Raw genomic sequence first — 27,132 nt, 5'->3', positions numbered from 1 at the left:
AGCATTTCCATCTTGTGTGAACGTGCACAGTCAGAATTTAGCGGACCTGAAATTTAGCACAATAGAGGTTTGTACTGCAGCGTTGTTTATCTCACAAGGCATTGCCCACACAGAATAAATACTGTGTGTAGAAGACTAAGGCCCCTTTCACACATCAGATTTTTGCCGTCAGTCACAATCTGTTGGCTCAACGGATCTGTCACAGATTGTGAAAAACTGATGCTACAGATCCATTTTTTTGGACGGATCCGATTAGTGGATCTGGCTAATTGGATCGGAGCATGCTCAGTTAAAAAAACGGAATCCGTCATTTGACGGATCGGGCACCATAGGCTTCCATTCTAGTAAACGACGGACGGCGATGGATCTGTCGCTGTTTTTTCGACGTACACAAAAAAAGTTACTTTGTCCGTTGTCTCCGGCCACCAGACAAACAATTTTCCTCGGATCCGGCCATCCGTCGCTAATACAAGTCTATGAGAAAAAAACGGATCCGGCGGCATCAGTCGCCGGATCAGTTTTTTTTCAAAATTTGATGGGTTGCGACTGGTGGCAAAAAACTGATGTGTGAAAGGGGCCTTAGGGTGCTTTCACATTGCGTTTTGGCACCAGTCTACTATGTCTGAGTGTCCGCCTCCAGTAGGCGTACACGCTCGAAAATTATGCACAGCAGAGCTCTTCACTCCGCTGGCACCATTAGTCTATGGCCCTGTAGGTGCCTGCCTCTGAATTACGTTTTGTAAGCCCTAACGGCGTCACCCATGGAACGCAATGCGAAATTACCCTTAGGCCGGGGTCACACTTGCAAGTGCAATTCGAGAAACTCGCACGAGTCTCTCTCTTCAATACCCAGCACTGCCGTCGGCATCTGGGACATGTATTTCTATGCAGCCGCATGCTCTGGTCCAGAGTGCTAGCGGCAGTGCCAGGTATTGAGGAGAGAGACTCGTGCAAGTTTCTCGCATTGCACTCGCAACTGTGACCCCGGCCTTAGGATGAGCGCTCTAGTTACAGAATGTATCCGATAAATGTTTCTATTTACTGATGCATATTACATTAGAAGGTAAATAACTTTACATAACACTGGAAAAGAGCCGAAAAAAAAAAAATAACAAATAAGCACTACGTACCAGCTAACATCTTGGGGTCGGATTAATATTTTTCTGTACGCTCCAGCTAAGGAGTAATCTTTTACTCGGTGTCTCATGTTTTTTATGTCCAGTTTGTCAGCAGCAAGCATTTCTTCATATGCTGCGGCAACTTTAGAAAACGAGAAAAGGAAAAAATAAAAATGCTCTGTTAATATTACTAGGATAGAGGAAAAAAAATAATATTTTTTTTAAAAGGACTTTAAAGTTAAAGAGAACCTGTCAGCAGAATTTAGCCTTATAAACTAAAGGCATGGCCATAATGGCGCTGTGAGACCAATTAATCTGATACCAGATAAAAAGGGATCCGCTCAGTGACTCATGTATACTCACCTTGTGAGGTTTCCATAAAAATGTGGGGGCAGGGTTTTCTTCTGGTTCTTGCCCCCCCCCCCCCCCCTTCCCCCACCAGCCTCCTCTGATTCTTGTACAGATGACCAATTCAGTGACCTGCCTCCTTTTAAAAATTCTGTGCAGCCATCTTTACGTGAGTGGCACGTGCACAGTGTGAGTTGGCATCCTGTGTGCAGGACTTCCATAAAATGGCGCCGAATGTGGTGCATGCTCAGATCGTGATTTCAGCTCAATACATTTTTCACCAAGCCGAAATCTCGATCTGCTCATCAGCCGCATTTGGCACCATTTTGAAGTGCTGCAAACAGGATGCCAACACACACTGCGCACGTGCCGCCCACACAATGATTGTGGCAGTGGCATGGAATTTTGAAAAGGAGGCAGGTCACTGAATAATCAGTGACCTGTACAAGAAGCAGAGGAGGCTGGTGTTTGGGGGCGAGAACCAGAAGAAGACCCTGCCTCGTCATCCTGCCCTGCAGCATACACGACATCATTTTATGGAAACATCACAAGGTGTGTATTCATCAGTCACTGAGCAGATCCCTTTACATTAGGGATTGGCATCACAGCCCCATTATGTCCATGCCTATTTACAGGTTCTCTTTAATGGCATTCTGACGTAAGAAATTATGTTTTCTCTTTTTACCAACTGCAGAATAGGACGTGAAGCTTGTAAGAGCTGCTAATAAGAATACTGGCCGATTTTATCCAGATTACAGCTGTCTTCTTAACTATCGCTCTCTTTGGCTGCAGAAAACAACCCCAGATTGGTGCAACAAGGAAGGGCAGAGTTATGAGCTATCATATTTCTATCACTAGTCTCACTTTATGACAATTGCTGCCTGGGAAAATTTATCATACAGCAATGGCACAAAGTGAGACTAGGGACTTTTTTTTTTACAGCGGCGGAGGAATACAGTGGTGGAAGGATACCTTCCTGCCGTAATTGTGTTCCTGGAGCCCCTGGAGAGCAGTCGCATTATCTGATGCTGCTGCTCTCCATTGGAAATGATCGTCGTGAGACACTCGTGGATTTCTGCGGACAGGGAGTATATTGGTTGTTTGTTTTTTTCATATTTTTTACAGATGACACTGGCTTCGGGGAACAAAATGACAAGTAATGGTGAGTATGTAATCTATGTTTAATGTACTGTATGTCTATATGTATGTATTGTATGTAATGTACTGTATGGAGTATGTATGGAGGATGTAAGTAGCATGTATGTATGTAGCATGTATGTATGTAGCATGTATATATGTATGTAGCATGTATGTAGGTAGCATGTATGTAGGTAGCATGTATGTATGCAGCATGTATGTATGCAGCATGTATGTATGCAGCATGTATGTATGCAGCATGTATGTATGCAGCATGTATGTATGCAGCATGCATGTATGTAGCATCTATGTAGCATGCATGTATGTAGCATGTATGTATGTATGTATGTAGCATGTATGTATGTATGTAGCATGTATGTATGTATCATGTATGTAGCATGTATGTATGGAGGATTTTTTTTTTTTTTTTTATTCAACACATTAGCCGGATGAGCATCGTCTGATGGGACTTGTAGTCCCATCGGACGATGCTTGCACAAATGCATAGAGACCCCCCCATGCCGCACACAGAGGGAGAGCGACACAGGGGGAGAATGCAGCTTACCAGAGATCTCCGGGACTGTGTGCAAGTGGGGAGGCAGAGACATAGCAGGAGAAGCACCCAGGGAGGGCAGCGTGTGAGGAGAAGAGGATGTCTGCTCAGAACGTGCAGTGCCTGGAGTACAGACAGAGGAGCAGGGAGGTAAATCACCCGCACTCCCCACTCTCCTAGCTCCAGTCAGCGCTTCTGTCCTGCAGCGATAGAGAGCAAGTGTAGCTGGGCAGATAGCACTGGGCTATAGTAAAATGGCTGCTAGTCACACCTACAGCAGTGAGTTGTACAGCCCACAGAGGCGTGCCCAGCTCACTGCTAATGCTGCTCCAATGTTATAGATAGGGTCCGCGGCGGTCTATTATGTCCTATGTCCATGGGGTGCCGTAAAACGACACTGCTAGTGTCGTGCTACTGCTGTGAAACCAAGATGTCAGCCCCCAGTTCCTTCTTTCTACTGGTATAACACACGAAATCTGTTTTACATGCATTCAAATCTTGGTTATAACAGCATGTTATGCTACATTACATTGATTAATGAATGATCTACAAACGCGGTACCTTACCTTTAAAGTCGACATGTTCAAGATACTTTAATTGACTAGTACACATTAAAGAAGCATGAACCAGTTGAAAACAGATTAGCGACAAAATAAGGAAGACATTTCGAGCAGTCCCGGGTCTTTATCACAAGGTCACAGTATATCTGAATCAGTGAAATACAGCATATGGAAGTATGAGCTTATTATATAGGGATATCTTAGAAGAGTCCATCTGTCTGGGGAATAGAGTAACGCAGGCACATCCCAAGCCATTACAGTTCACTTTGATTACAGCATAGGATCACAGAGGATTCTTTTTGTAAAATATTTCACTGCTTGTTTTTTTTTTAAACAATGTTTTACCTCAAAGAAAGAATAATCTGTGATCCTGTGCTGTCCTGTCAGTATACTCCTTTGCCCAGGAGCTGTGGTATTGTTGAGGAGAGCCATAAGATCAAATACTTAATTAACCTCAACACATAAGACATAAGGTAATTGAGAGAAGCAACCCATAACGTGTATTGTTTAACCTTACATAAGTTTCCTCAGATCAAAGTGAGACCCTAAATATGGCTGCCATTTCCTGTATCAGTACACCATGTGCTGGTATCCAAGATGATCAATGAGACCCTAAAGATGGCTGCCATTTCCTGTATCAGCAGACCATGTGCTGGTATCCAAGATGACGCCCACCCTGATGACCTCATGGATCCACCCACAGTGACGTCCACCCTGATGACCTCATGGACCAACCCACCCTGATGACCTCATGGATCCGCCCATGGACTTGTTCATTGCCCAACCCACTAACCAATGGAATACATCCGATCACTCCCATTTTAGAGCTAACCGAGCCCCCTTACAGAAACTATATAAACTTGTGTTTGACTAATAAAAAGCCCTTTTTGGAGCTGAGCCACAGATTGATCAAGGAGTATACATCTGACTGTGTCTGTTTGGTGTATTTCTTTAGTGCGCACATGATCAATATCCATTAGGCCAGGAGTAGGCAACTAGAGAATTGAACATTTTATTAATTGTTCAACCCAACAGTATGATCAGACCATGTCCCTGTACGGTCAGACACAGCCATTACACAGTACAGAGCAGGGGCACATTTATAAGATTATCTCAGCACAGGAACATTTTATTTAATCACATCCAATTGTGGAAACTATTATTATTCCAACATCTAGTGATTAAAATCAACTTTTGTTTGTGGGAAAACCTCTTTAACTGCTTATTTACATTTTAAGAAATATGTGGATTTCTCCGGAACAAGACGCCAGATTGCAGATATTAAGGTATTATTTTAATCAACTTTTTATGACCTGCATGCCCATATGAACAACTTAGGAGGGTTGATCCAACTGATAGACTCCCTTTACAAATGGGTCTTTGTCTCCAATCCATGAGACTCCGTACATCTCCTTATTCTCATCAGTTTTGCAGATCACGCTTGTCGATTAAAGTCTATGGGAATCTGAGACATGGATGTAACTAGGAAGACATACCGTATATACTCAAGTATAAGCCGAGTTTTTCAGCACATTATTTTGTGGTGAAAAAGCCTCCCTCAGCTTATACTCGAGTGAGGGTCTAGAACAGGGGTGGGGAACCTCATGCCCCAGGGCCATTTACATATTCTCAGGAACCGCATTCTTGGGTAAGGAGCTGTATTTGGATTACAACCAGCTCATTAATTTCTTCTTGCTCTGTGAGCACACACACGCAGTTGTTCACTACTGAACACTGAAGGGCATGCAATGAAAGATTACGTCCTGACACCAGTGCCAGAGTCAGAAAATACTTTGTGGGCGGAGCTTGTATGGTCCCCGGAGGACGGTATAAATATCCACATGGCCCCTGGCAGAAAAAAAAAAAAGATTCCCCACCCAGTGGCAGAGATGCAGGTCACAGGAGGCAGGAGCTGGCTGCTGCGGCTAAAGCCTGTGCCCACTGCTAAAGAGAAATTTTCACTGCGCTTGCATAGGGATAGGGATGAAGAGCCATGCATACCAGGATAGGGATAAGGAGCCATGCAGACAAGGATAGGGATGAGGAGGCCATGTATACAAGGGTGGGGATGAGGGGGACGTGCATATCAGGATAGGGTTGAAGAGCCGTGTATACCAGGATATGGATAAGGAGGCCATGCACAAAACAATAGGGATGAGGAGCCACGCATACAAGGATAGGGATGAGGGGGCCATACATACCAGGATATGGATAAGGAGGCCATGCATACCAGGATGGGATGAGGGGCCATGCATACCACAGTAGGGATGAGGAGCCACACATACAAGGATAGGGATGAGGGGCTATGCATACCAGGATAGGGATGAGGAGCCATGCATACCAGGATAGGGATGAAGAGCCATGCATACCAGGATAGGGATGAGGGGCCATGCCTACCAGGATAGGGATGAGGGGACCATGTATACCAGCACAGGGATAAGGAGCCATGCATACCAGGATAGGGATAAGGAGCCATGCAGACAAGGATAGGGATGAGGCCATGTATACAAGGATGGGGATGAGGGGGACGTGCATATCAGGATAGGGTTGAAGAGTCATGTATACCAGGATATGGATAAGGAGGCCATGCATACCAGGATGGGGATGAGGGGACAATGCGTACCAGGATGGGAATGAGGGGACAATGCGTACTAGGATGGGGATGAGGAGGACTTGCATACCATGATGGGGATGAGAGGACAATGTATACCCTCAAATGTCTTCCTAGTTGCAACAGTTTTGTTTCCTCATCCCTTTTTTCAATGAGCTTCTTTTTGAGAAAAAAAAGTCAGTTTCTCTCAGATAGGAACACTCACTTGATGAGCGAACATGTTCTGATAAGGTGTTATCCGAGCATGCTCGAGTGCTATCCGAGTGTCTTCGGCATGCTCACAAAATATGAATCTCGAGGATGTTAGACAGCCACAACACATGCAGGAAATGCCTAACAGACAATCCCTGCATGTGTTGCGGCTGTTGACATGAAGCAGTGGAGACTCAAACATATACACTCACCGGCCACTTTATTAGGTACACCTGTCCAACTTCTTGTTAACACTTAATTTCTAATCAGCCAATCACATGGCGGCAACTCAGTGCATTTAGGCATGTAGACATGGTCAAGACAATCTCCTGCAGTTCAAACCGAGCATCAGTATGGGGAAGAAAGGTGATTTGAGTGCCTTTGAACGTGGCATGGTTGTTGGTGCCAGAAGGGCTGGTCTGAGTATTTCAGAAACTGCTGATCTACTGGGATTTTCACGCACAACCATCTCTAGGGTTTACAGAGAATGGTCCGAAAAAGAAAAAAAATCCAGTGAGCGGCAGTTCTGTGGGCGGAAATGCCTTGTTGATGCCAGAGGTCAGAGGAGAATGGGCAGACTGGTTCGAGCTGATAGAAAGGCAACAGTGACTCAAATCGCCACCCGTTACAACCAAGGTAGGCCTAAGAGCATCTCTGAACGCACAGTGCGTCGAACTTTGAGGCAGATGGGCTACAGCAGCAGAAGACCACACCGGGTACCACTCCTTTCAGCTAAGAACAGGAAACTGAGGCTACAATTTGTACAAGCTCATCGAAATTGGACAGTAGAAGATTGGAAAAACGTTGCTTGGTCTGATGAGTCTCGATTTCTGCTGCGACATTCGGATGGTAGGGTCAGAATTTGGCGTAAACAACATGAAAGCATGGATCCATCCTGCCTTGTATGGAGCATCTTTGGGATGTGCAGCCGACAAATCTGCGGCAACTGTGTGATGCCATCATGTCAATATGGACCAAAATCTCTGAGGAATGCTTCCAGCACCTTGTTGAATCTATGCCACGAAGAATTGAGGCAGTTCTGAAGGCAAAAGGGGGTCCAACCCGTTACTAGCATGGTGTACCTAATAAAGTGGCCGGTGAGTGTATTTCAAGCACGCCAAAGACACTCACCATACGAGCATGCTCGTATAACACCTTATCCCAGCATGATCGCTTATTACTTTATCTTATCTCAGCGCACCTTTTGTTTTCCAAAAGCATTCAGAACTGGAAGCCATCCTATGATGGGCAACAATCCATTTAAATCATTTCACAAGTATCCCTCAATGTTTGCAACTTTTCTTTTACAGTTTTCACCCGTAACTAAAGTTTCATCTTGTGTTGAGCCTCAGTGTGAATTATAGCAGCAGCTTGATCTTTCACACCAATTAGGTGACACTTAGCCTATGAATTCATACTGACAGAGCCACATGATCTGCATGAGCGTTGAAGCTGCTGCTATAACTCACATTGAGCCTTTGTAGAAAGACTGTAGACTTGATAATACAGAATCTAGCACAGGATTGATCACAGCATCTAGCCTTCTCCTCAGTCATCTCGTTTCCCAGCAGCATCCTAAGCAAACCATGCTAGGCCTTCAATGTCTAATACATACAGCACTATGTCACACGCTATGGCCTCCACCACACACTGCTGCTTATTCCACTCGCCCTAATATTAACCCCACCTACAAGTACAGGTCTAAATGCAATTCACTATTATTGCCAAAATCTGAATCGTGACAAAAACAGAAAATGAATATTAATATGATTAAAGGGAATCTGTCACCTAAACTGAGAGACGCATACTGTAGAGACAGACTCTGATTCCAGCAATATGTCACTTACTGGGCTGCCTGCTGAAGTTTTGATAAAAATCATTGCTTTATTAGTCAGAGATTATCACTAGATGTCTATGAAACCTGCTGCCATGTAGTCCTACGCGTTAGATTTTTGTCTATGCACAGTGTACACAGAAAGCATTAAGCTACTTACGGGTAGCGGCATTTCTCGGAGGCCCATGACAGCACGACGAGAGAGGGGATCCGCCCATTAGGAACAGGAAACCTACAGATACAAAAGGGCGGCACCTCTCCCCTGCATCAGTTGTATTTCAGAGCCTTGAGAGGACTACCGCGGTTAGTGGCACACAAAAATATACATTATATACAGTTTATATACAATATTATAACCCATATATTGGAACTGGGTATCATACGTGAGATATATACATTATAGGAGGTGCAACCCCCACGTGAAATAGGGAGGGAACTAAGGGTGCTGTCATGGGCCTCCGAGAAATGCCGCTACCCGTAAGTAGCTTAATGCTTTACTCGGACTCCCATGACAGCACGACGAGAGATTTACAGAGATGTAACACTACCTTAGGGAGGGACTATAGCTTGCAGCACCCTTAACCCGAAGGTGAGATCAGAGGAGGCCCCTAAATCCAACCTATAGTGTTTAAAGAAGGTGGACGGGGATGACCATGTGGCCGCCTTACATATCTGGTCGATTGATACTCCAGATTTTTCCACCCAGGATGTAGCCATGGCTCTGGTGGAATGCGCCCTCAGATTCTGCAGAGTCGGACCCCCACCTGCAGTATAAGCCAAAGAGATAGCCTCCCTAATCCACTTCGCTAGTGTGTACTTTGATACCCTGAGTCCCTTTCTAGGATTTTGGAAAGATAAAAAGAATGCATTATCTTTCTTCCATGTATCAGTAACAGAGATGTATTCTAACAGGCATCTCCTAACGTCTAGTGTATGGAGTAGCTCTTCTTTAGGGTTGGAGGGATTGGGAAGGAAAGATGGTAAAACTATCTCCTGTGACCTGTGAAACCGTGATGACACTTTTGGTAAATAGGCTGGGTCCGGTCTGAGGACTACCCTATCTGGCAGAAACTCTGTGTAAGGGGAAATTCTGGAGAGAGCTTGTATGTCCCCTACCCTACGGGCAGATGTTATCGCTACCAGAAATGCTGTTTTAAGGGATAAGGCCTTAATTGAAGCTGATTGTAATGGTTCAAACGGCTCTCTAGTCAATGCTGACAGGACTAGATTAAGATCCCAAGGCATAGATCTATCCTTATGTATGGGTCTAGCCCTACTAGAAGCTTTAATGAACCTTGAGATCCAATAATTATTGGCGATGTTACAGGAAAACAAGGCCCCTAGGGCCGAGACTTGTACCTTTAGGGTACTAGTGGATAGATCTAGCTCTAAGCCCCTTTGCAGGAATTCTAAGATCTGTTTTATAGGAATTCCCTCTTCTAAATTAAAGTCAGAAGAGGCTAGGAATTTCCGCCAGGTTCTAGCATAGATTGTTGTTGTAATCTGCTTTCTACTTTTCATAAGGGTTTCAATCAATTTTGGGGAGAACCCTTTGTCCTTCAGTAACGCCCTCTCAAACTCCATGCCGTTAAATGGAGATTCTTTACTTGAGGATGGCTGATTGGACCCTGGTAGAGTAAATCTGGAATGTCCGGAAGCACCCAGGGGTCCTCCACTGACATGATCCTGAGCCAGGTGAACCAGGCCCTTCTGGGCCAAAATGGGGCAATCAAAATAACTCTTGCCCGATCCTCTCTTATTTTCCTGATTACCAGAGGTATCAAGGCCAGCGGGGGGAACGCATAAGCCAGCCGAAAGTTCCAACTGATCAGAAAGGCGTCTACCGCTAGAGGATTCTCCCTGGGATTTAGGGAACAGAATTTTACTGTCTTTCGATTGTCCCTGGTGGCAAATAAATCCACCTCTGGATGTCCCCATTTGTGGACAATCTGGTCGAACACAAGACCGTTTAGAGACCACTCCCCTTGTCTCAGGGTGTTGCGGCTTAGAAAGTCCACCTTCACATTTTCTTTCCCTCTTATGTGCAGTGCGGTTAAAGATAGAAAATGGTCTTCCGCAGTCTGGAATAGACGATCTGTCACTCTCATCAGTGATTCGGAATGAGTTCCACCCTGGTGATTTATGTATGTGACCACCACCTGGTTGTCCGAGAGGATCTTGACGTGGTGACCCTGCAGATATGAGAGTAATTTTTTAACTGAAAGTTCAACCGCCATTAATTCTTTTTGGTTGGAGGAGGCTGATGTTAGGGTGTCCCATAGACCCTGAATTATCATGTCATCCATGTGTGCTCCCCAACCTGAAGGGCTAGCGTCTGTCGTTACAATACGTGTCGCCTGTGTCACCCAGGGAACTCCTGCCGATAAATTGTCATTGATTAGCCACCATCTAAGAGATGTCAGTGCTTCTGGACCCAAAGTAATCTGACTTTGCAAGGACCCTTGTAAGATTCTGTCATTAACCAGTACCTCGGATTGTAAAGGTCTGGTGTGAAATTGGGCCCAATGGACAGCGGGAATGCACGAGGTTAGAGATCCTAACAGTGACATAGCCTGTCTAAGTGTCATGGATGGATTATCAGTTGCTCTAGACACCTGTTGTTGGATGTGTAATAACTTGTCGGGCGGAAGACAACACTGTTGGGTCTCTGAATTTAACAACAGTCCTAAGAATCTCTGTATTTTCTGGGGCTGTAATCGGGATTTTTCATAATTCACAATCCACCCCAGATGCTCAAGTTTGGTTGTGGTTGTTTTTAGCTGAGAGAGGCAATGGTCTGCTGAATTCCCAATTATAAGGAAATCATCCAAATAGGGGACAATTAAGATGTCAGACTCTCGTAAGTGCGCCATGACTTCGGCCACTAACTTGGTAAACACCCTAGGAGCCGCTGATAAGCCAAAGGGAAGGGCTCTAAACTGGAAATGACGAATTTGTCCCCCCATTGACACAGCTACCCTCAGGAATCTCTGGAAGTCTTCATGTACTGGGACATGATAGTACGCGTCCTTTAGATCTACAACTACCATGAAGCAGTGTTTAAACAACATTTTTATTGCTGAACCAATTGATTCCATTTTGAACGATTCATTGGTCAGAAAATTATTAAGGCCTTTAAGATTTATGATCGTTCTAAACGATCTGTCCGGCTTCTTGATCAGAAAGAGAGGAGAGTAAAATCCCCTCCCTCTTTCTGATACTGGGATTTCAACCAAAACATTCTTGAAGCATAAGTTCGTGACCTCTGCTTCCAAGGCTGCTTGCTCAAGGGGGGAGGAACGTAAAGGGGTTAATTTAAATTTATCTCGAGGCCAGTGATCAAAGTCAAGTCTTAGACCTTTCGCTATGATGCCTCGGACCCATTTACTGTTCGTAATGTCAAACCAAGCTGAGGAGAATGCTGACAGTCTACCCCCCACAGGGATTGCTAGTCATTGGTCCGTTTTTTTCTGTTCTTTCGAGGAACGGCGAAACATATAGCCCGTACCTCTTCCGCGTCTATCCTCCCATCTAAAACTCTCTCTAGAGGGTGAGGATCCGCGTTTTTTCCCGCGACCAAATCTCCTCTTAATGAAGGGCCTGCGGTAGGATGCTGAAGACGGATTAGGAAATTTCTTCTTATCATCCCCCGCTTTCTCCAGCAACTCATCCAGAGTTGGTCCAAAGAGATATTCTCCTTTACACGGGATGGTGCAGAGCTTAGTTCTGGATTGAATGTCGCCAGACCAGCACTTCAACCATAAAGCTCTACGAGCCGCGTTGCAGAGTCCTGCCGCTCTAGCCGCCATCCTGACTGAGTCCACAGATGCGTCTGACAGAAAGGCTGCAGCATTCTGCATTGTTGGTAAGGCCTTCAGAATGGAATCTCTGGAAGTGCCGTCCTTGAGCTGGGACTCTAACTGATCCAGCCAGACCATTAAAGACCTGGCTGTACATGTCGCGGCAACTCCTGGTCTTAGAGATCCCGCCGCCGTCTCCCAGGTTCCTTTAAGGAAAGTATCTGCCTTTCTGTCAAGGGGGTCCTTGAGGGTCCCCATATCCTCAAAAGGCAATGAGGCTTTCTTTGACGCTTTTGCCACCGCCGCATCCAGCTTAGGGGCTTTATCCCATGTTTCCACAACCGGATCATCGAAAGGGTACCTGCGTTTTAACGCTGGCGGTAAGGAACCCTTTTTCTCGGGTTTCTTCCATTCTCGGAGAATCAAGTCTTGGATTTTTTCGTTCACCGGGAAAGATCTATGTTTTTTACGATCCAATCCGCTGAACATCATATCCTGCTTTGAGGGCTGCGGCTTGGGCTCTTCTATCCCCATTGTGCCTCTAACAGACTTGACGAGTTTGTCAATTCTATCCAGGGGTAGACAGAATCGTCCAGACTCCTCATCTGAAGAAGAGGAGGAAGGACTTGAGTGATAGGCACCCTCTTCTCTTTCTTCCTCCGAAGAATTAGAGTCCAGGGGGGTCCTATGTTTTGAACCTCCCGCTTGGGACAGGGACCGTAGGGATTCCCTTACTTCCAAACGGATCATTTCTTTCAGGTTAGCCGCACTCACAGATTCTTCCGCTACCTAGGGGAGGACAATATAGGTGATAACTACTATCTGACCTAATGTCACTTCCACCCAACCACTCCTGTAGACTTCACCGTCTGTTGTATACAGGGGGCACATAACTTTTTGGGACAAGAATCAGGTAAGGGGACCCCACAGAGGGCACATTCCTTATGCCTTGACTTGTCCGTGCTTTTCTTCCCCTAGAATGATAAAGTATAGGGGGCCTGCGTCACAGAGTGAACTTTCACGTAGATCACTTACCCGTGTGCCAAAGTAAGTACCGGAATACCAGGGGGTTCTTTCCTAGCCGAAGCTCTGGATCCTTTTGCGGATGAGCTTCTTCGACTGGACTGGTCGCTTCTGTCCTTGGGCTTCTGACGCACCTCATCCAGCTGCTGCTGCTGCTGCTGCTCACCACCACTCTCCATGATGACTTGCGACCAAAAGCAGGGTTCTGCAGTTGTCACCTGCTTAAATCCCCCTTGGATCCGGTCAGCAGATAGGTCAGCACTGCCCCATTGGCTCAGGATACAGCAGGGAGGCAGGAAACCATGTGGGAGAAAACCGGCATCAGGATGCTATGGGCGCCGCCATCTTGGATCGACTGCGCATGCGCAGACACCCGGCGACCCGGAAGCGGCTGCTAACTCCGCCCCCTCACGTCACCGCACCCGGAAACGCTCCAGCACACGCTGAGAGCGGTGCAGGACGCCGGGGATGGACCGCAGTGCTCCGAGAGTTCACCCAGACAGCCCTGACGCCGGCACCCCACATTCACCGCACCGCTGCACCACCAATGGGTATACTTACCGGCGCCGACGCTGATGGAGGCAGGAAATCCTCCGGACTCCGCTCCCTGCTGCGAACGCCACCGCGTGCAGTCCAGCCAGGACCACCGTGGCGTCTCCAGGGTTCTCCGCACCGGCCGAGGTAGGAGACCCCCCCGCTACCAGATTCGGTCCGGCCGGCCTGGGCTCCTTTAGTTCATCTGTAGGCACCCGTCCCTTTAGGAACAGGAAACCAACTGATGCAGGGGAGAGGTGCCGCCCTTTTGTATCTGTAGGTTTCCTGTTCCTAATGGGCAGATCCCCTCTCTCGTCGTGCTGTCATGGGAGTCCGAGTAAATCTGCCAATCTATGGATGGCATTATATAGAGCTCAGCATGCAGAAAATTGGTTGATTGCAGCAGAAAAAAACAGCAATTTTATCAAAACTGTAGCAAGCAGCCCTGTAAGTGATACACTTCTGGAATCAGGGTCTCTGCCACTACATCGCACTGCACTTAGATGGGGCAGGAGTAATCTTGTGACAGATTCCCAGCCCCAAATGTAACTGTGAATGCCAGTACATTCACTTTTGTGATGTGTCATTTCCAGAAGTGATCTGCGTGTGTTAAACAGCCCTGCCAGCTGGGAATGTGTCACCATAATGGACAAAGGGTCTAAGGGTCTGCGAATTGATATACTGATTTGGCTTTTATCCTAAGTCATATTGCACGACTCGTTAAAGGGTTGATTGTGACTTGTAGGATCGCTACTTCCGACAGGTGGAGCTATAGAGTTTAAGTCCTCTTTTTCTCTGAAGAGGCAATTTGTATACATAATGGACAAATTCATTTATTTCATACTCACGTTTGTGCTCAGGATATATGACATCAAAACCTGGCAGTGGCATTACTACATCATGAATGGTGTAATTGTGAATATTACTTTCATCAATTACAACTGCAGTCGCTGCAAGTGCAAAAATATTGATTGAATATATTATAACCATATTACAAGAAAATAAATACATTTTGATTCTAGTATTAACCATGAAAATAAAGTATAATGATCATTTCAGGTCTGTTTTCAGCTTGTGTGTTCACAACAGTTCTGTTATTTCTACACAAAAGAAAGTGGTCAACCCCTTAACCTTTAGTGCAGCTTTCGTTACAATACAGGTCCTTCTCAAAAAATTAGCATATAGTGTTAAATTTCATTATTTACCATAATGTAATGATTACAATTAAACTTTCATATATTATAGATTCATTATCCACCAACTGAAATTTGTCAGGTCTTTTATTGTTTTAATACTGATGATTTTGGCATACAACTCCTGATAACCCAAAAAACCTGTCTCAATAAATTAGTATATTTCACCCGTCCAATCAAATAAAAGTGTTTTTTAATAACAAACAAAAAAACCATCAAATAATAATGTTCAGTTATGCACTCAATACTTGGTCGGGAATCCTTTGGCAGAAATGACTGCTTCAATGCGGCGTGGCATGGAGGCAATCAGCCTGTGACACTGCTGAGATGTTATGGAGGCCCAGGATGCTTCAATAGCGGCCTTAAGCTCATCCAGAGTGTTGGGTCTTGCGTCTCTCAACTTTCTCTTCACAATATCCCACAGATTCTCTATGGGGTTCAGGTCAGGAGAGTTGGCAGGCCAATTGAGTACAGTAATACCATGGTCAGTAAACCATTTACCAGTGGTTTTGGCACTGTGAGCAGGTGCCAGGTCGTGCTGAAAAATGAAATCTTCATCTCCATAAAGCATTTCAGCCGATGGAAGCATGAAGTGCTCCAAAATCTCCTGATAGCTAGCTGCATTGACCCTGCCCTTGATGAAACACAGTGGACCAACACCAGCAGCTGACATGGCACCCCACACCATCACTGACTGTGGGTACTTGACAATGGACTTCAGGCATTTTGGCATTTCCTTCTCCCCAGTCTTCCTCCAGACTCTGGCACCTTGATTTCCGAATGACATGCAAAATTTGCTTTCATCAGAAAAAAAGTACTTGGGACCACTTAGCAACAGTCCAGTGCTGCTTCTCTGTAGCCCAGGTCAGGCGCTTCTGCCGCTGTTTATGGTTCAAAAGTGGCTTTACCTGGGGAATGCGGCACCTGTAGCCCATTTCCTGCACACGCCTGTGCACGGTGGCTCTGGATGTTTCCACACTAGACTCAGTCCACTGCTTCCTCAGGTTCCCCAAGGTCTGGAATCGGTCCTTCTCCACAATCTTCCTCAGGGTCCGGTCACCTCTTCTCGTTGTACAGCGTTTTCTGCCACATTGTTTCCTTCCAACAGACTTACCATTGAGGTGCCTTGATACAGCACTCTGGGAACAGCCTATTTGTTGAGAAATTTCTTTCTGGGTCTTACCCTCTTGCTTGAGGGTGTCAATGATGGCCTTCTTGACATCTGTCAGGTCGCTAGTCTAAAGGTACCGTCACACTAGGCGATATCGCCAGCAATCCGTGACGTTGCAGCGACCTGGATGGCGATATCGCTGTATTTGACACGCAGCAGCGATCTGGATCCCGCTGTGAAATTGCTGGTCGCTGCTAGAAGGTCTGCACATTATTTGGTCGCTAGGTCGCCGTGTATCGCCGTGTTTGACAGCAAAAGCGACGATACCAGCGATATTTTACACTGGTAACCAGGGTAAACATCGGGTTACTAAGCGCAGGGCCGCGCTTAGTAACCCGATGTTTACCCTGGTTACCAGCGTAAAAGTAAAAAAAAACAAACAGTACATACTCACCTGCGCGTCCCCCAGCCTCTGCTTCCTGACACTAAAGCGCCGGCCCTAAACTGAAAGTGAAAGCAACAGCGGTGACGTCACCGCTCTGCTGTTAGGGCCGGAGCTCAGTCAGCGTCAGGATGCAGAGGCTGGGGGACGCGCAGGTGAGCATGTACTGTTTGTTTTTTTAACTTTTACGCTGGTAACCAGGGTAAACATCGGGTTACTAAGCGCGGCCCTGCGCTTAGCAACCCGATGTTTACCCTGGTTACCCGGGGACCTCGGCATCGCTGGTCGCTGGAGAGCGGTCTGTGTGACAGCTCTCCAGCGACCACACAGCGACGCTGCAGCGATCGGCATTGCTGTCGCTATCGCTGCAGCGTCGCTTAGTGTGACGGTACCTTTACCCATGATGGGGGTTTTGAGTAATGAACCAGGCAGGGAGTTTTTAAAAGCCTCAGGTATCTTTTGCATGTGTTTAGAGTAAATTAGTTGATTCAGAAGATTAGGGTAATAGGTCATTTAGAGAACCTTTTCTTGATATGCTAATTTATTGAGACAGGTTTTTTGGGTTATCAGGAGTTGTATGCCAAAATCATCAGTATTAAAACAATAAAAGACCTGACAAATTTCAGTTGGTGGATAATGAATCTATAATATATGAAAGTTTAATTGTAATCATTACATTATGGTAAATAATGAAATTTAACACTATATGCTAATTTTTTGAGAAGGACCTGTATGCGCAGCACTTCTGTTCATACAATGGCTGCTGACGGAGGAGCATGTAACCAGATCAATCAGGCTCCTCCTGTAGTTAAACACATCACAGGTAAAAGCTTCTTTTCTATTGGAGGTGGCTGATGGACACATGCTACTCCATCAGCAGCCACTGTATGGACAGAAATGCTGGTCAATTTGTGACAAGAGCTGCAATGACAAGAGCGAGTGGCGCGCGCACTAACAAGAGCGAGTGGCGCGCGCACTAACAAGAGCGAGTGGTGCGCTTTCACACAACAATTTTTCGGTCTGAATGCGGTCTGTGTAAAAAAAAACCCATCAGACCAATGTTAGCCTATGTGATAGTGCACAAGGGCTACTTTTCACATGGACCTATAGTCGGTGTTATTAAAAAAAACGAAAAAAAAAAACCAACACAACAACATAGTATACTTTAGTCTTCTTTTAATTTCGGACCAAACTTGTGGACGTAAAAAGCAGGCAGCTCCTGCACCCATCGGCTATGCAGATGGTCACAAAGCAATCTGCTGACGTGGCTAGTCTGATAAATTCTGCGCCCATGTGAACTGAGCCTTAGGCATAAGTTATTTACCTCTATTCTGTATAAGGATGCCTATACAGTTGAATTATGTTGCCATTCACTTCCATTGTAAAGATTATATATCTGGATAGTGTTTTTTTTTTATTTGTGTCAGAACATAAGAGGGCAGCCTGCTATGTTTCACTATTCTGTCAAAAATAAAAAACTGAACCAAGTAGCATATTGTTTTTAATTTGAAAAAATAAGTCAATGACAAAAGAATCCACCAGTACAGGCCTCTCGTCACATTCAGTTTTCAGTATAAAAAAAACAACAAAAAAAAGCTTCAACTTTATGGCTAAAACATGACATGAAAATAGCCAAATAGTAATGTTGTGTGTGTACACAATTCAAATAGATATATCTACATACACTTACAAATTGACATATCTAAAAAGAAAATATATATTTTGTAATACCTCCTTTCAGCACAAGGTCTCCAGGAACAATTTTAAGTCCATACTCCTCAATTCTCTTGCTTACCATATTGTTCCATACATAACTCTGATAACTGTGCACATACATTAGTCGGTTGTTCCTAGGAATCTAATGCAAAATGGTAACAGATTTATTGATCATTTCAAGTTCTAACAGCAAATGTCACAATTTAAAGCAACCAGGTCAACTGCAGGTTCCCTCCAAACTTTGGTCTCTCGGTAAGTTAATGCACTTTTGCCTGACTCCTCATTTGATTTTAGGTTGTGAAAAAGATAATCTTCACAAAAGAATACTGCCCAAAGTTTGCAAAAAACATTCTTGTTACCACAATTACAACAGGAACTTAAAGGGAACCTGACAGGTCCAATAACGCTATTAACTTGTAGATATAGGGATAATCTATAGGTTAGCATTATGCCTGGCACGCCTGCATGACTTAAAGCCAGCGGCTCCTGGGAGAAATAAAGTTCATTTTCTACCAGGAACCACACTTTCAGTACAGCGGTCGGGCACCTTCATGCCATTAACCTACAGATTAACCCTACATCTGCAGACCCAACAGATTCCCGTTACAGCACTTCAGTTACAACATGTATGATAGGTAAAAGAGAAATTTATACACGCCTGTAACATCCAGAACCTATTATATGTTGCATAAAACGCCTTCCAAAAACATGTAAATAGTTTATGTAACAAATGGGGTACATTAAAAAATACTCACTATGCCAAATGCTGTGACAATGTTTTTCATGCCATATTTAGAAAGCCCACGAAGCAGCTGACCTTCTACACAACGCTTAACAGGCAGTTTTCGCAGAGCAGCATCTGGGTCCTTTGTCTTTGCCCACTCTTCTCTGCACTGAACCAGATATCCCTTTTCGGCTATAAAAACACAGTTCATAATGAGGATAACTGATTTTCACACAATTACGAGACAGAAATGTAAAGGCTTTAAAAATAAAGTAATGAAGCAGAATAACCTGGCAAAAAAAACCTACAGAAGAATAAACTGGCAAAAAAGCCTTGCAACAGAAAAGCATGTAAAAAAAAAAAAAAAAAAAAGTCCTATAGAAGAATACCCTGCTAAAAAGCCCTTCAGAAGAATAACTTGGCATAAAAGACCAGAAGAAGAATACCCTGGAGAAAGAGCTTTGAAGCAGAAGACAATGTGAAAAAAAAAAATCCCTGCAGAAGACTACCCTAGCCAAAAAAAAGCCCTGCAGAAGAAAACTCTGGCATGAAAGCCCTGCAGTCTCAAGGTGAACTGCGGTGATCTCACTGAGGTCACCGCAGTTCAGGGACCTGGTTGGGAACGCAGTCTCAAAGCCCTGTGGTAACCTCGATGACGTCACCGTTATCACTGATGTGGAGCTCGCAGCAACTCATTCTCCTGTGGTTATCAGCCTAAACGATCGCATCTTGGCTCAGTACAGGTTGTAAACTATTCATCGCAGACGTGGACTAACACATGGGGCAGAGCGTCGAGCAGGTGAGGAATATGGTTATTTTTTATTTTGTTGGATTTTTTTTTTTTTTTTTACAGGAGATGGAATGGGCGTTCTGGAAGTATAACTGTTTTTGTTATTCGTAAATGAAAAAAGTGTGGTTATTTCAAATAAAGGACTTTATTCTGGCTGTGTGTTTAATTACAATATAACTATAGCATTAGTAACGGAGAGTAAAGGTGAGCTTGATGTCACCGGATAAAACAAAGGTGACATCAACTCCACAAATTTGAACCTCACCGCCACAGGTCAAATAGATGCGCCTTTTCTGGCGCTTGTGGGCTGCTATTTTTAGGCTGGGGAGGGCCAGTATCCATGGTCCCTTACCACCTGAGAATACAAGCCCCTATATGTCTGCTTTAGCTTGACTTGTTATCAAAAAATGGAGAGGACCCATCACCATTTTTTTTAAATTATTTATATAAATAATAAAAAAAACAGCGTGGGGACACCCTGATAACCAGCTTTGCTATAGCAGAGAGCTGACGAATGCAGCCTGCAGCTGTCAGTTTTGCCTCCGCTGGTTATCAAAAATACAGGGGAACCCGAGACATTTAAAAAAATTATAAATTTAACTATTGTGCAGACTGATGAACACTCTAATCAGCAGCACCTGCTCTTGCTGCTACTAGAGGTAGCAGGTTGATGGGAGTAGTAGTCCCATCAGCTGCCTGTGACCAGAGGTAAACTTTTTACCTCCGGTCACAGCTGCAGGCTCTCACTGTCATCTGACAGCGGCAGCGCTCTGGCCGGTGGTATTAGCCTTACCACCAATCACAAGCCTTAGCGCTTGAACCCAAACAGTAACACGGACTTACTGGTGAAGTCAGTTCTCAGGGTCCGTGCCCGGTCCATACATTTTGGGTTTCAGCTTTCTTTGCCTACATCAGGCTACTATCAAGTGAGCTGGCTGTCTCATTTGGTATTACCACACCTTTGTAGTCGCCATCTTTTACTTGGGCCCACTGCACCATGAGAGTGCATTTGATTTGAGGCCTAGACAGGTAAGCACCTTTGCCTGTTTTTCTGTGGTGTGTTTTTTCTAGAGTAGTGGAGGTTTTTTCCTCTTTTTTTTTTCCTCCTGTTGTGGTTTTTGCTGTTAGACTAGGACTGGCAAGCGTGAGGACCCGTGATGTGGGTTGCCAGCTTATGTATTGTGGCCATAATATTAACTAATACCTTACATTTTGTGATATGTTCTTGTGCACTTTTTTTACTTTTACTTTTTGAGGTGCAGTTGGGCCCTGATGGCTTTGTAAGTTGTGGCCTCTGTTCACACGGGACGCTTTACAGTTAGCACTGGCCAGCCCGCCACATGGCGTTACTAATAGGCTATGATCCAGATTCTGTGCATACTCTGTGTGACCACTGCTGCAGATTATTTATTTGCACTGGTGTGCCAAGCGGCCAATCCCTGATTGTAGGCTGGCTGTCTCATTTGGTATTACCACACCTGTGTAGTCGCCATCTTTTACTTGGGCCCACTGCTCCATGAGAGTGCATTTGATTTGAGGCCTAGACAGGTAAGCACCTTTGCCTGTTTTTCTGTGGTGTTTTTTCTAGAATAGTGGTTTTTTCCTCTTTTTTTTTTTTCCTCCTGTTGTGGTACTATCAAGTGAGGTAGCAAAAACTAAGTCAGAGAGTTTGACAGTGGCATTTAACAGTCACAGGCAGCGCTCCGCTCTACCCAAGGCTGTTAAAGGCAGATTCTGACTGTGTCACAGCCATTATCTGCTGGTTATGAGGCAGGCTCATCCCGTGATCCCACTCCATATAACTACTACTGGCTTTCTACTGTCTCCCCCGTGCAGCAGAGTGGTGACACTATACCCAACAAAGACAAGCGATGTCATCTGCTGGGATGGCGCTAGTCCTCTTGCACACCAGGTATAGTGACCGCTCTGCTGCTGGCTTAAAACTTTTCAGCTAAGCAGACAACAGATCAGACGCTGGGCTCTTCAGACAGGGCACTGAGGGAGACACTCCACAAGGGAGGCAAGGCAGGAGCTAGCCCCTGAAACGAGCGTCATTGATGACGCTTCATTTGAGGGCTGCAAACAAAGCAAGAGGAGCCTCGTGATGCCCCATACCCCCCCCCCCCCCCACGACTTGGAGTTTCAGGGCGGAAAGGGGAGTGATAGCAGTTTCAGCCAGCAGATGACGATTTGTTTAAGTATCCCATCATGCACTGGGACTCTCAAACGAATTGTCATAGAAAGTGAGTACTATCAACAGAACCCTAAGTTGCAGTACAGAGTGAATGGTAGAGAATTTTACTATAACTTAATTAGAAAAGTTATTAGTTTTTTAAGATTTAGTAATTGAAATTTGAATTTTTTTCAAGCATTCACTGCAATTACATTTTTTTGTGCATTTTCCTTTTTCTGTATGGTAAAATAAATGGTGTCAAAACACAATCCCTTAGGCTACTTTCACACTAGCGTCGGGCTCGGCCCGTCGCTGTGCGTCGGGCCGACGTTCCCGACGCTAGCGTTGTCTCCGCCGCACAACGGGGGGCAGCGGATGCATTTTTCCAGCGCATCCGCTGCCCCATTGTGAGGTGCGGGGAAGTGCGGGGAGGTGGGGGCGGAGTTCCGGCCGCGCATGCGCGGTCGGAAAAAGCGGACCGTCGTGAGCAAAAAACGTTACATGTAGCGTTTTTTGCTCCCGACGGTCCGCCACTGCACGACGCATCCGTCGCACGACGGGTGCGACGTGTGGCAATCCGTCACAATGCGTCGCTTAATGTTAATCAATGGTGTAAAAACGCATCCTGCAAACACTTTTGCAGGATGCGTTTTTTCGGCAAAACGACGCATTGTGACGGAATGCAGTTAACGCTAGTGTGAAAGTAGCCTTATACGTCTTTGTCAGAGGAAAAATAAAAAAATTATGGCTATTTGAAAAAGGGGAAGACTAACTGAAAAGCAAAAATGAAAATTGGCTGCTTCCTAAAGGGAATCTGTCAGCAGGTCTTTGCTACCTCATCTGAGAGGTGTATAGTGTAGGAAAAGAGAAGCTGAATCCAAGGATGTATCACTAAGATTACTGGGTGCAACCTTTCTGACACAATCAGTTTTTAGATGTAGCATAAAGCAGAGCTGAAAAAGCTAACCCCGCCCACAATAGGCTCTGGACATACAAAGTCAACAGACAGTGAGGTGCTAAGACAATGTTAATCTCTTAGTGATAAATCCTTCACAGTAAGTAAACAGCAGAAGCACTTTGACAAGTGACACTTCCCTGAATTCTGTGTTTCAGCCTCCATCTCTTGCTCTCTTCAGATTAAAAAGCAAAAACCTGCTGACAGATTCCCTTTAAGGCTATGTGCACACATTCAGTATTTTTCGCGTTTTTTCGCTATAAAAACGTGATAAAAACGCGGAAAAAACGCTAACATATGCCTCCCATTATTTTCAGGGTATTCCGCATTTTTTGTGCAAATGTTGCATTTTTTTCCGCGAAAAAATCGCATCGCGGAAAAAAAAGCAACATGTTCATTAAATTTGCGGAATTGCGGGGATTCCGCACACATAGGAATGCATTGATCTGCTTACTTCCCGCACGGGGCTGTGCACACCATGCGGGAAGTAAGCAGATTATGTGCGGTTGGTACCCAGGGTGGAGGAGACTGGGCACCATATAATTGGTAAAAAAAAAAGAATTAAAATAAAAAATTGTCATATACTCACCCTCTGATGGCCCCCGCAGTCTTCCCGCCTCTCCGGTGCATGCCGCCGCTTCGGTTCCTATAGCTGGTCTGTGTGAAGGACCTGCGATGATGTCGCGGTCTTGTGATTGGACGCGTGACCGCTCATGTGACCGCTCACGTGACCGCGACGTCATCGAAGGTCCTGCGCACACACACCATCTATAGGAACGGACGCCGCTGAGGAGATCGGCTGTCTGCAGGTGAGTATAACCATTTTTTTTAATTATTTTTAAACATTCTATCTTTTACTATTGATGCTGCATAGGCAGCATCTATAGTAAAAAGTTGGTCACACTTGTCAAACACTATGTTTGACAAGTGTGACCAACCTGTCAGTCAGTTTTCCAAGTGATGCTACAGATCGCTTGGAAAACTTTAGCATTCTGCAAGCTAATTTAGCTTGCAAAATGCCAAAAAAACGGGAAAAAAACGCAAAAAAAAAAATTGCGGATTTCTTGCAGAAAATTTCCGGTTTTCTTCAGGAAATTTCTGTAAGAAATCCTGACGTGCGCACATACCCTAAGGGTTTTAAAAAAACAACAAATGTCTAACTTATATTATTAAAATGCAGCAAATTCTAGGCATGGTGTTTTTATCACAGACTTCTCAATAGTACTTTAAAAACACATGTACACGCCAATAAACATTGATTTCATGGCTTTTCAAATGTGGAGGGTGACAAAATAAAAAAAACTGTACCCCCCATCCCTATCACTTCCATGGCTTCCTTTCCTCTTGCTCTACCAGTCTCTGTACAAGCCAGGCTCCTGCTACCTGCGGGCACACGAGACGTTATCACAGAAGGGAAGATTATACAGAGAACGGCAGAAAACCAGGGAGCAATGGTAGCACCAGGGGAAACAAGTGCTGAATGGGGGGAGGAGGGTGGGGCTTCTACATTATTTTCTGTGCCTCCCACTGGTATCGGTCCAACTTTTAGGATTGAAGACATTTATCACAGTATGGTTAAGAATTTTTTCAGAATTGTCTCTATACCTCCAGGCCTTGGTTTCAGGATCAGGTCTATCATTTCATTCCAGTTACTCTGAAGAATAGCTCTTTAACATAAAAAAAAAAAATAAAAATCAATACAGCAATTTATAAAAAAATAAACAAATAAATATGTTATTGAATCTGACAACATACCTTCCCACCTGGTAGGTAGGAACAGCAGTCGTTCCAAATCTTTGCATGCCATAATAATTTATAAATCCAATATTCCTGAGAGAGGTCATGGCTTGCTCCACTTGTTCATCTGTTCCGGTAATATTTCTGCCAAAAGATGTATAATTATACTTGTGTTTTAATAGCATCTCCTTCCTCTTTTGCTTAGTTATACCTCCTTTTGTTAAGAAGAGAAGTATAACTAACATATTTTTCGGATTATAAGATACGCTTTTCCCCAAAAAAATTAGGAGAAAAATGGCGGTGCATCTTAAAATCCTAAGGTTGCTTACCGAGGTGCAGCTGCGGTGGAGGGGGGTCACAAGAGACAGGGTCGCCACTTCAGGAGGCCAGCGGCGGCAGGATAATCAATGGGAAGGAGAACTCCGTTCATGTGCAGACATCTTAAGATAGCCCAGGGCCCGCAGCGACAGGACATCCCCTCCTAGCAGACCAGGGCCTGAAGAATCGCCCCACTCCTGCCTCCACTGGCCTCCTGAAGCTGCGACCCTGCCTCCTGTGACGCCGCCCCACTGCCGCCGATGCCCGATAAGCTACTGTAAAATGGGACTATAAGACGCACCACCATTTAATTAAAAAAATGTTTTCCTTATTTTCTGCCACAAAATTTGAAATGCGTCTTATGGTTCGGTGTGTCTTATAGTCCACAAATTAACAAATTAAGGTAATTTATTTTTCTAGGTCTTTTGAAAGATGATATGAAATGTTTTACCTTAAAACAACTGTGAAATGATTTCCTTGGAGTTCACCCAATTTCAGAGGATTCTTCTGGTATGTAAAGTTTCCCAATTTGAAGTTCATTAAACATTTGTTTAAATGAGCTAGCCTTTGTGCGGTTATTCTGTAAAATAAACAAATATTACATGCACAATTCAATATCATTACTAGTTTTACTAGTTAAATGGTTATTAGAAAAATAGTAATTAACCCCTTCACCCCCAAGGGTGGTTTGCACGTTAATGACCGGGCCAATTTTTACAATTCTGACCACTGTCCCTTTATGAGGTTATAACTCTGGAGCGCTTCAACGGATCTTGGCGATTCAGACATTGTTTTCTCGTGACATATTGTACTTCATGATAGTGGTAAAATTTCTTCGATATAACTTGCGTTTATTTGTGAAAAAAACGAATATTTGGCGAAAATTTGGAAAATTTCGCAATTTTCCAACTTTGAATTTTTATGCCCTTAAATCACAGACATATGTCACGCAAAATACTTAATAAGTAACATTTCCCACATGTCTACTTTACATCAGCACAATTTTGGAACCAAAATTTTTTTTTGTGACGGAGTTATAAGGGTTAAAATTTGACCAGCAATTTCTCATTTTTACAACACCATTTTTTTTTAGGGACCACATCTCATTTGAAGTCATTTTGAGGGGTCTATATGATAGAAAATACCCAAGTGTGACACCATTCTAAAAACTGCACCCCTCAAGGTACTCAAAACCACTTTCAAAAAGTTTATTAACCCTTCAGGTGTTTCACAGGAATTTTTGGAATGTTTAAATAAAAATAAACATTTAACTTTTTTTCACACAAAATTTATTTCAGCTCCAATTTGTTTTATTTTACCAAGGGTAACAGGAGAAAATAGACCCCAAAATTTGTTGTACAATTTGTCCTGAGTACGCTGATACCCCATATGTGGGTGTAAACCATTGTTTGGGCGCAGGGCAGAGCTCGGAAGGGAAGGAGCGCCATTTGACTTTTCAATGCAAAATTGACTGGAATTGAGATGGGACGCCATGTTGCGTTTGGAGAGCCCCTGATGTGCCTAAACATTGAAACCCCCCACAACTGACACCATTTTGGAAAGTAGACCCCTTAAGGATCTTATCTAGATGTGTGTTGAGCACTTTGACCCAACAAGTGCTTCACAGAAGTTTATAATGCAGAGCCGTAAAAAAAAAAATCATATTTTTTCACAAAAATGATCTTTTCGCCCCCATTTTTTTATTTCCCCAAGGGTAAGAGAAGAAATTAGACCACAAAAGTTGTTGTGCAATTTGTCCTGAGTACGACGATACCCCATATGTGGGGGTAAACCACTGTTTGGGCGCATAGCAGAGCTCGGAAGGGAAGGAGCGCTATTTTACTTTTCAATGCAAAATTGACTGGAATTAAGATGGGATGCCATGTTGCGTTTGGAGAGCCCCTGATGTGCCTAAACATTAAAAACCCCCACAAGTGACACCATTTTGGAAAGTAGACCCCCTAAGGAACTTATCTAGATGTGTTTTGAGAGCTTTGAACCCCCAAGTGTTTCACTACAGTTTATAACGCAGAGCCGTGAAAATAAAAATTATTTTTTTTTTTTCACAAAAATGATTTTTAGCCCCCAGTTTTGTATTTTCACAAGGGTATCAGGATAAATTGGACCCCAAAAGTTGTTGTCCAATTTGTCCTGAGTACGCTGATACCCCATATGTGGGGGGGAACCACTGTTTGGGCGCATGACAGAGCTCGGAAGGGAAGGAGCGCCATTTGGAATGCAGACTTAAATGGATTGGTCTGCA

At 44.4% G+C, this 27,132-nt stretch overlaps 1 protein-coding gene across 4 annotated transcripts in view; it reads right to left on the bottom strand.

Annotated features, from left to right (window-relative positions):
• Nucleotides 1-27,132, bottom strand: part of PUS7 (pseudouridine synthase 7) — an 85,667-nt gene that overhangs the window by 14,914 nt on the left and 43,621 nt on the right. For all 4 annotated transcript variants that reach the window (XM_077264754.1, XM_077264756.1, XM_077264755.1 and 1 more), the window contains 7 exons: nucleotides 25,321-25,449; nucleotides 24,570-24,695; nucleotides 24,420-24,481; nucleotides 18,928-19,088; nucleotides 18,188-18,314; nucleotides 14,559-14,660; nucleotides 1,131-1,260 (listed from right to left, as the gene is read on the bottom strand). In XM_077264754.1, coding sequence (XP_077120869.1) covers nucleotides 1,131-1,260; nucleotides 14,559-14,660; nucleotides 18,188-18,314; nucleotides 18,928-19,088; nucleotides 24,420-24,481; nucleotides 24,570-24,695; nucleotides 25,321-25,449 — 837 coding nt within the window. The remainder of the gene's footprint in view (nucleotides 1-1,130; nucleotides 1,261-14,558; nucleotides 14,661-18,187; nucleotides 18,315-18,927; nucleotides 19,089-24,419; nucleotides 24,482-24,569; nucleotides 24,696-25,320; nucleotides 25,450-27,132) is intronic.

Source organism: Ranitomeya variabilis, chromosome 5, assembly GCF_051348905.1.
Source record: "Ranitomeya variabilis isolate aRanVar5 chromosome 5, aRanVar5.hap1, whole genome shotgun sequence".
NCBI lineage: Eukaryota > Metazoa > Chordata > Amphibia > Anura > Dendrobatidae > Ranitomeya > Ranitomeya variabilis.
The sequence above is the reverse complement of the archived record's forward strand: the minus strand, read 5'-3'. Positions and strand labels throughout refer to the sequence as shown.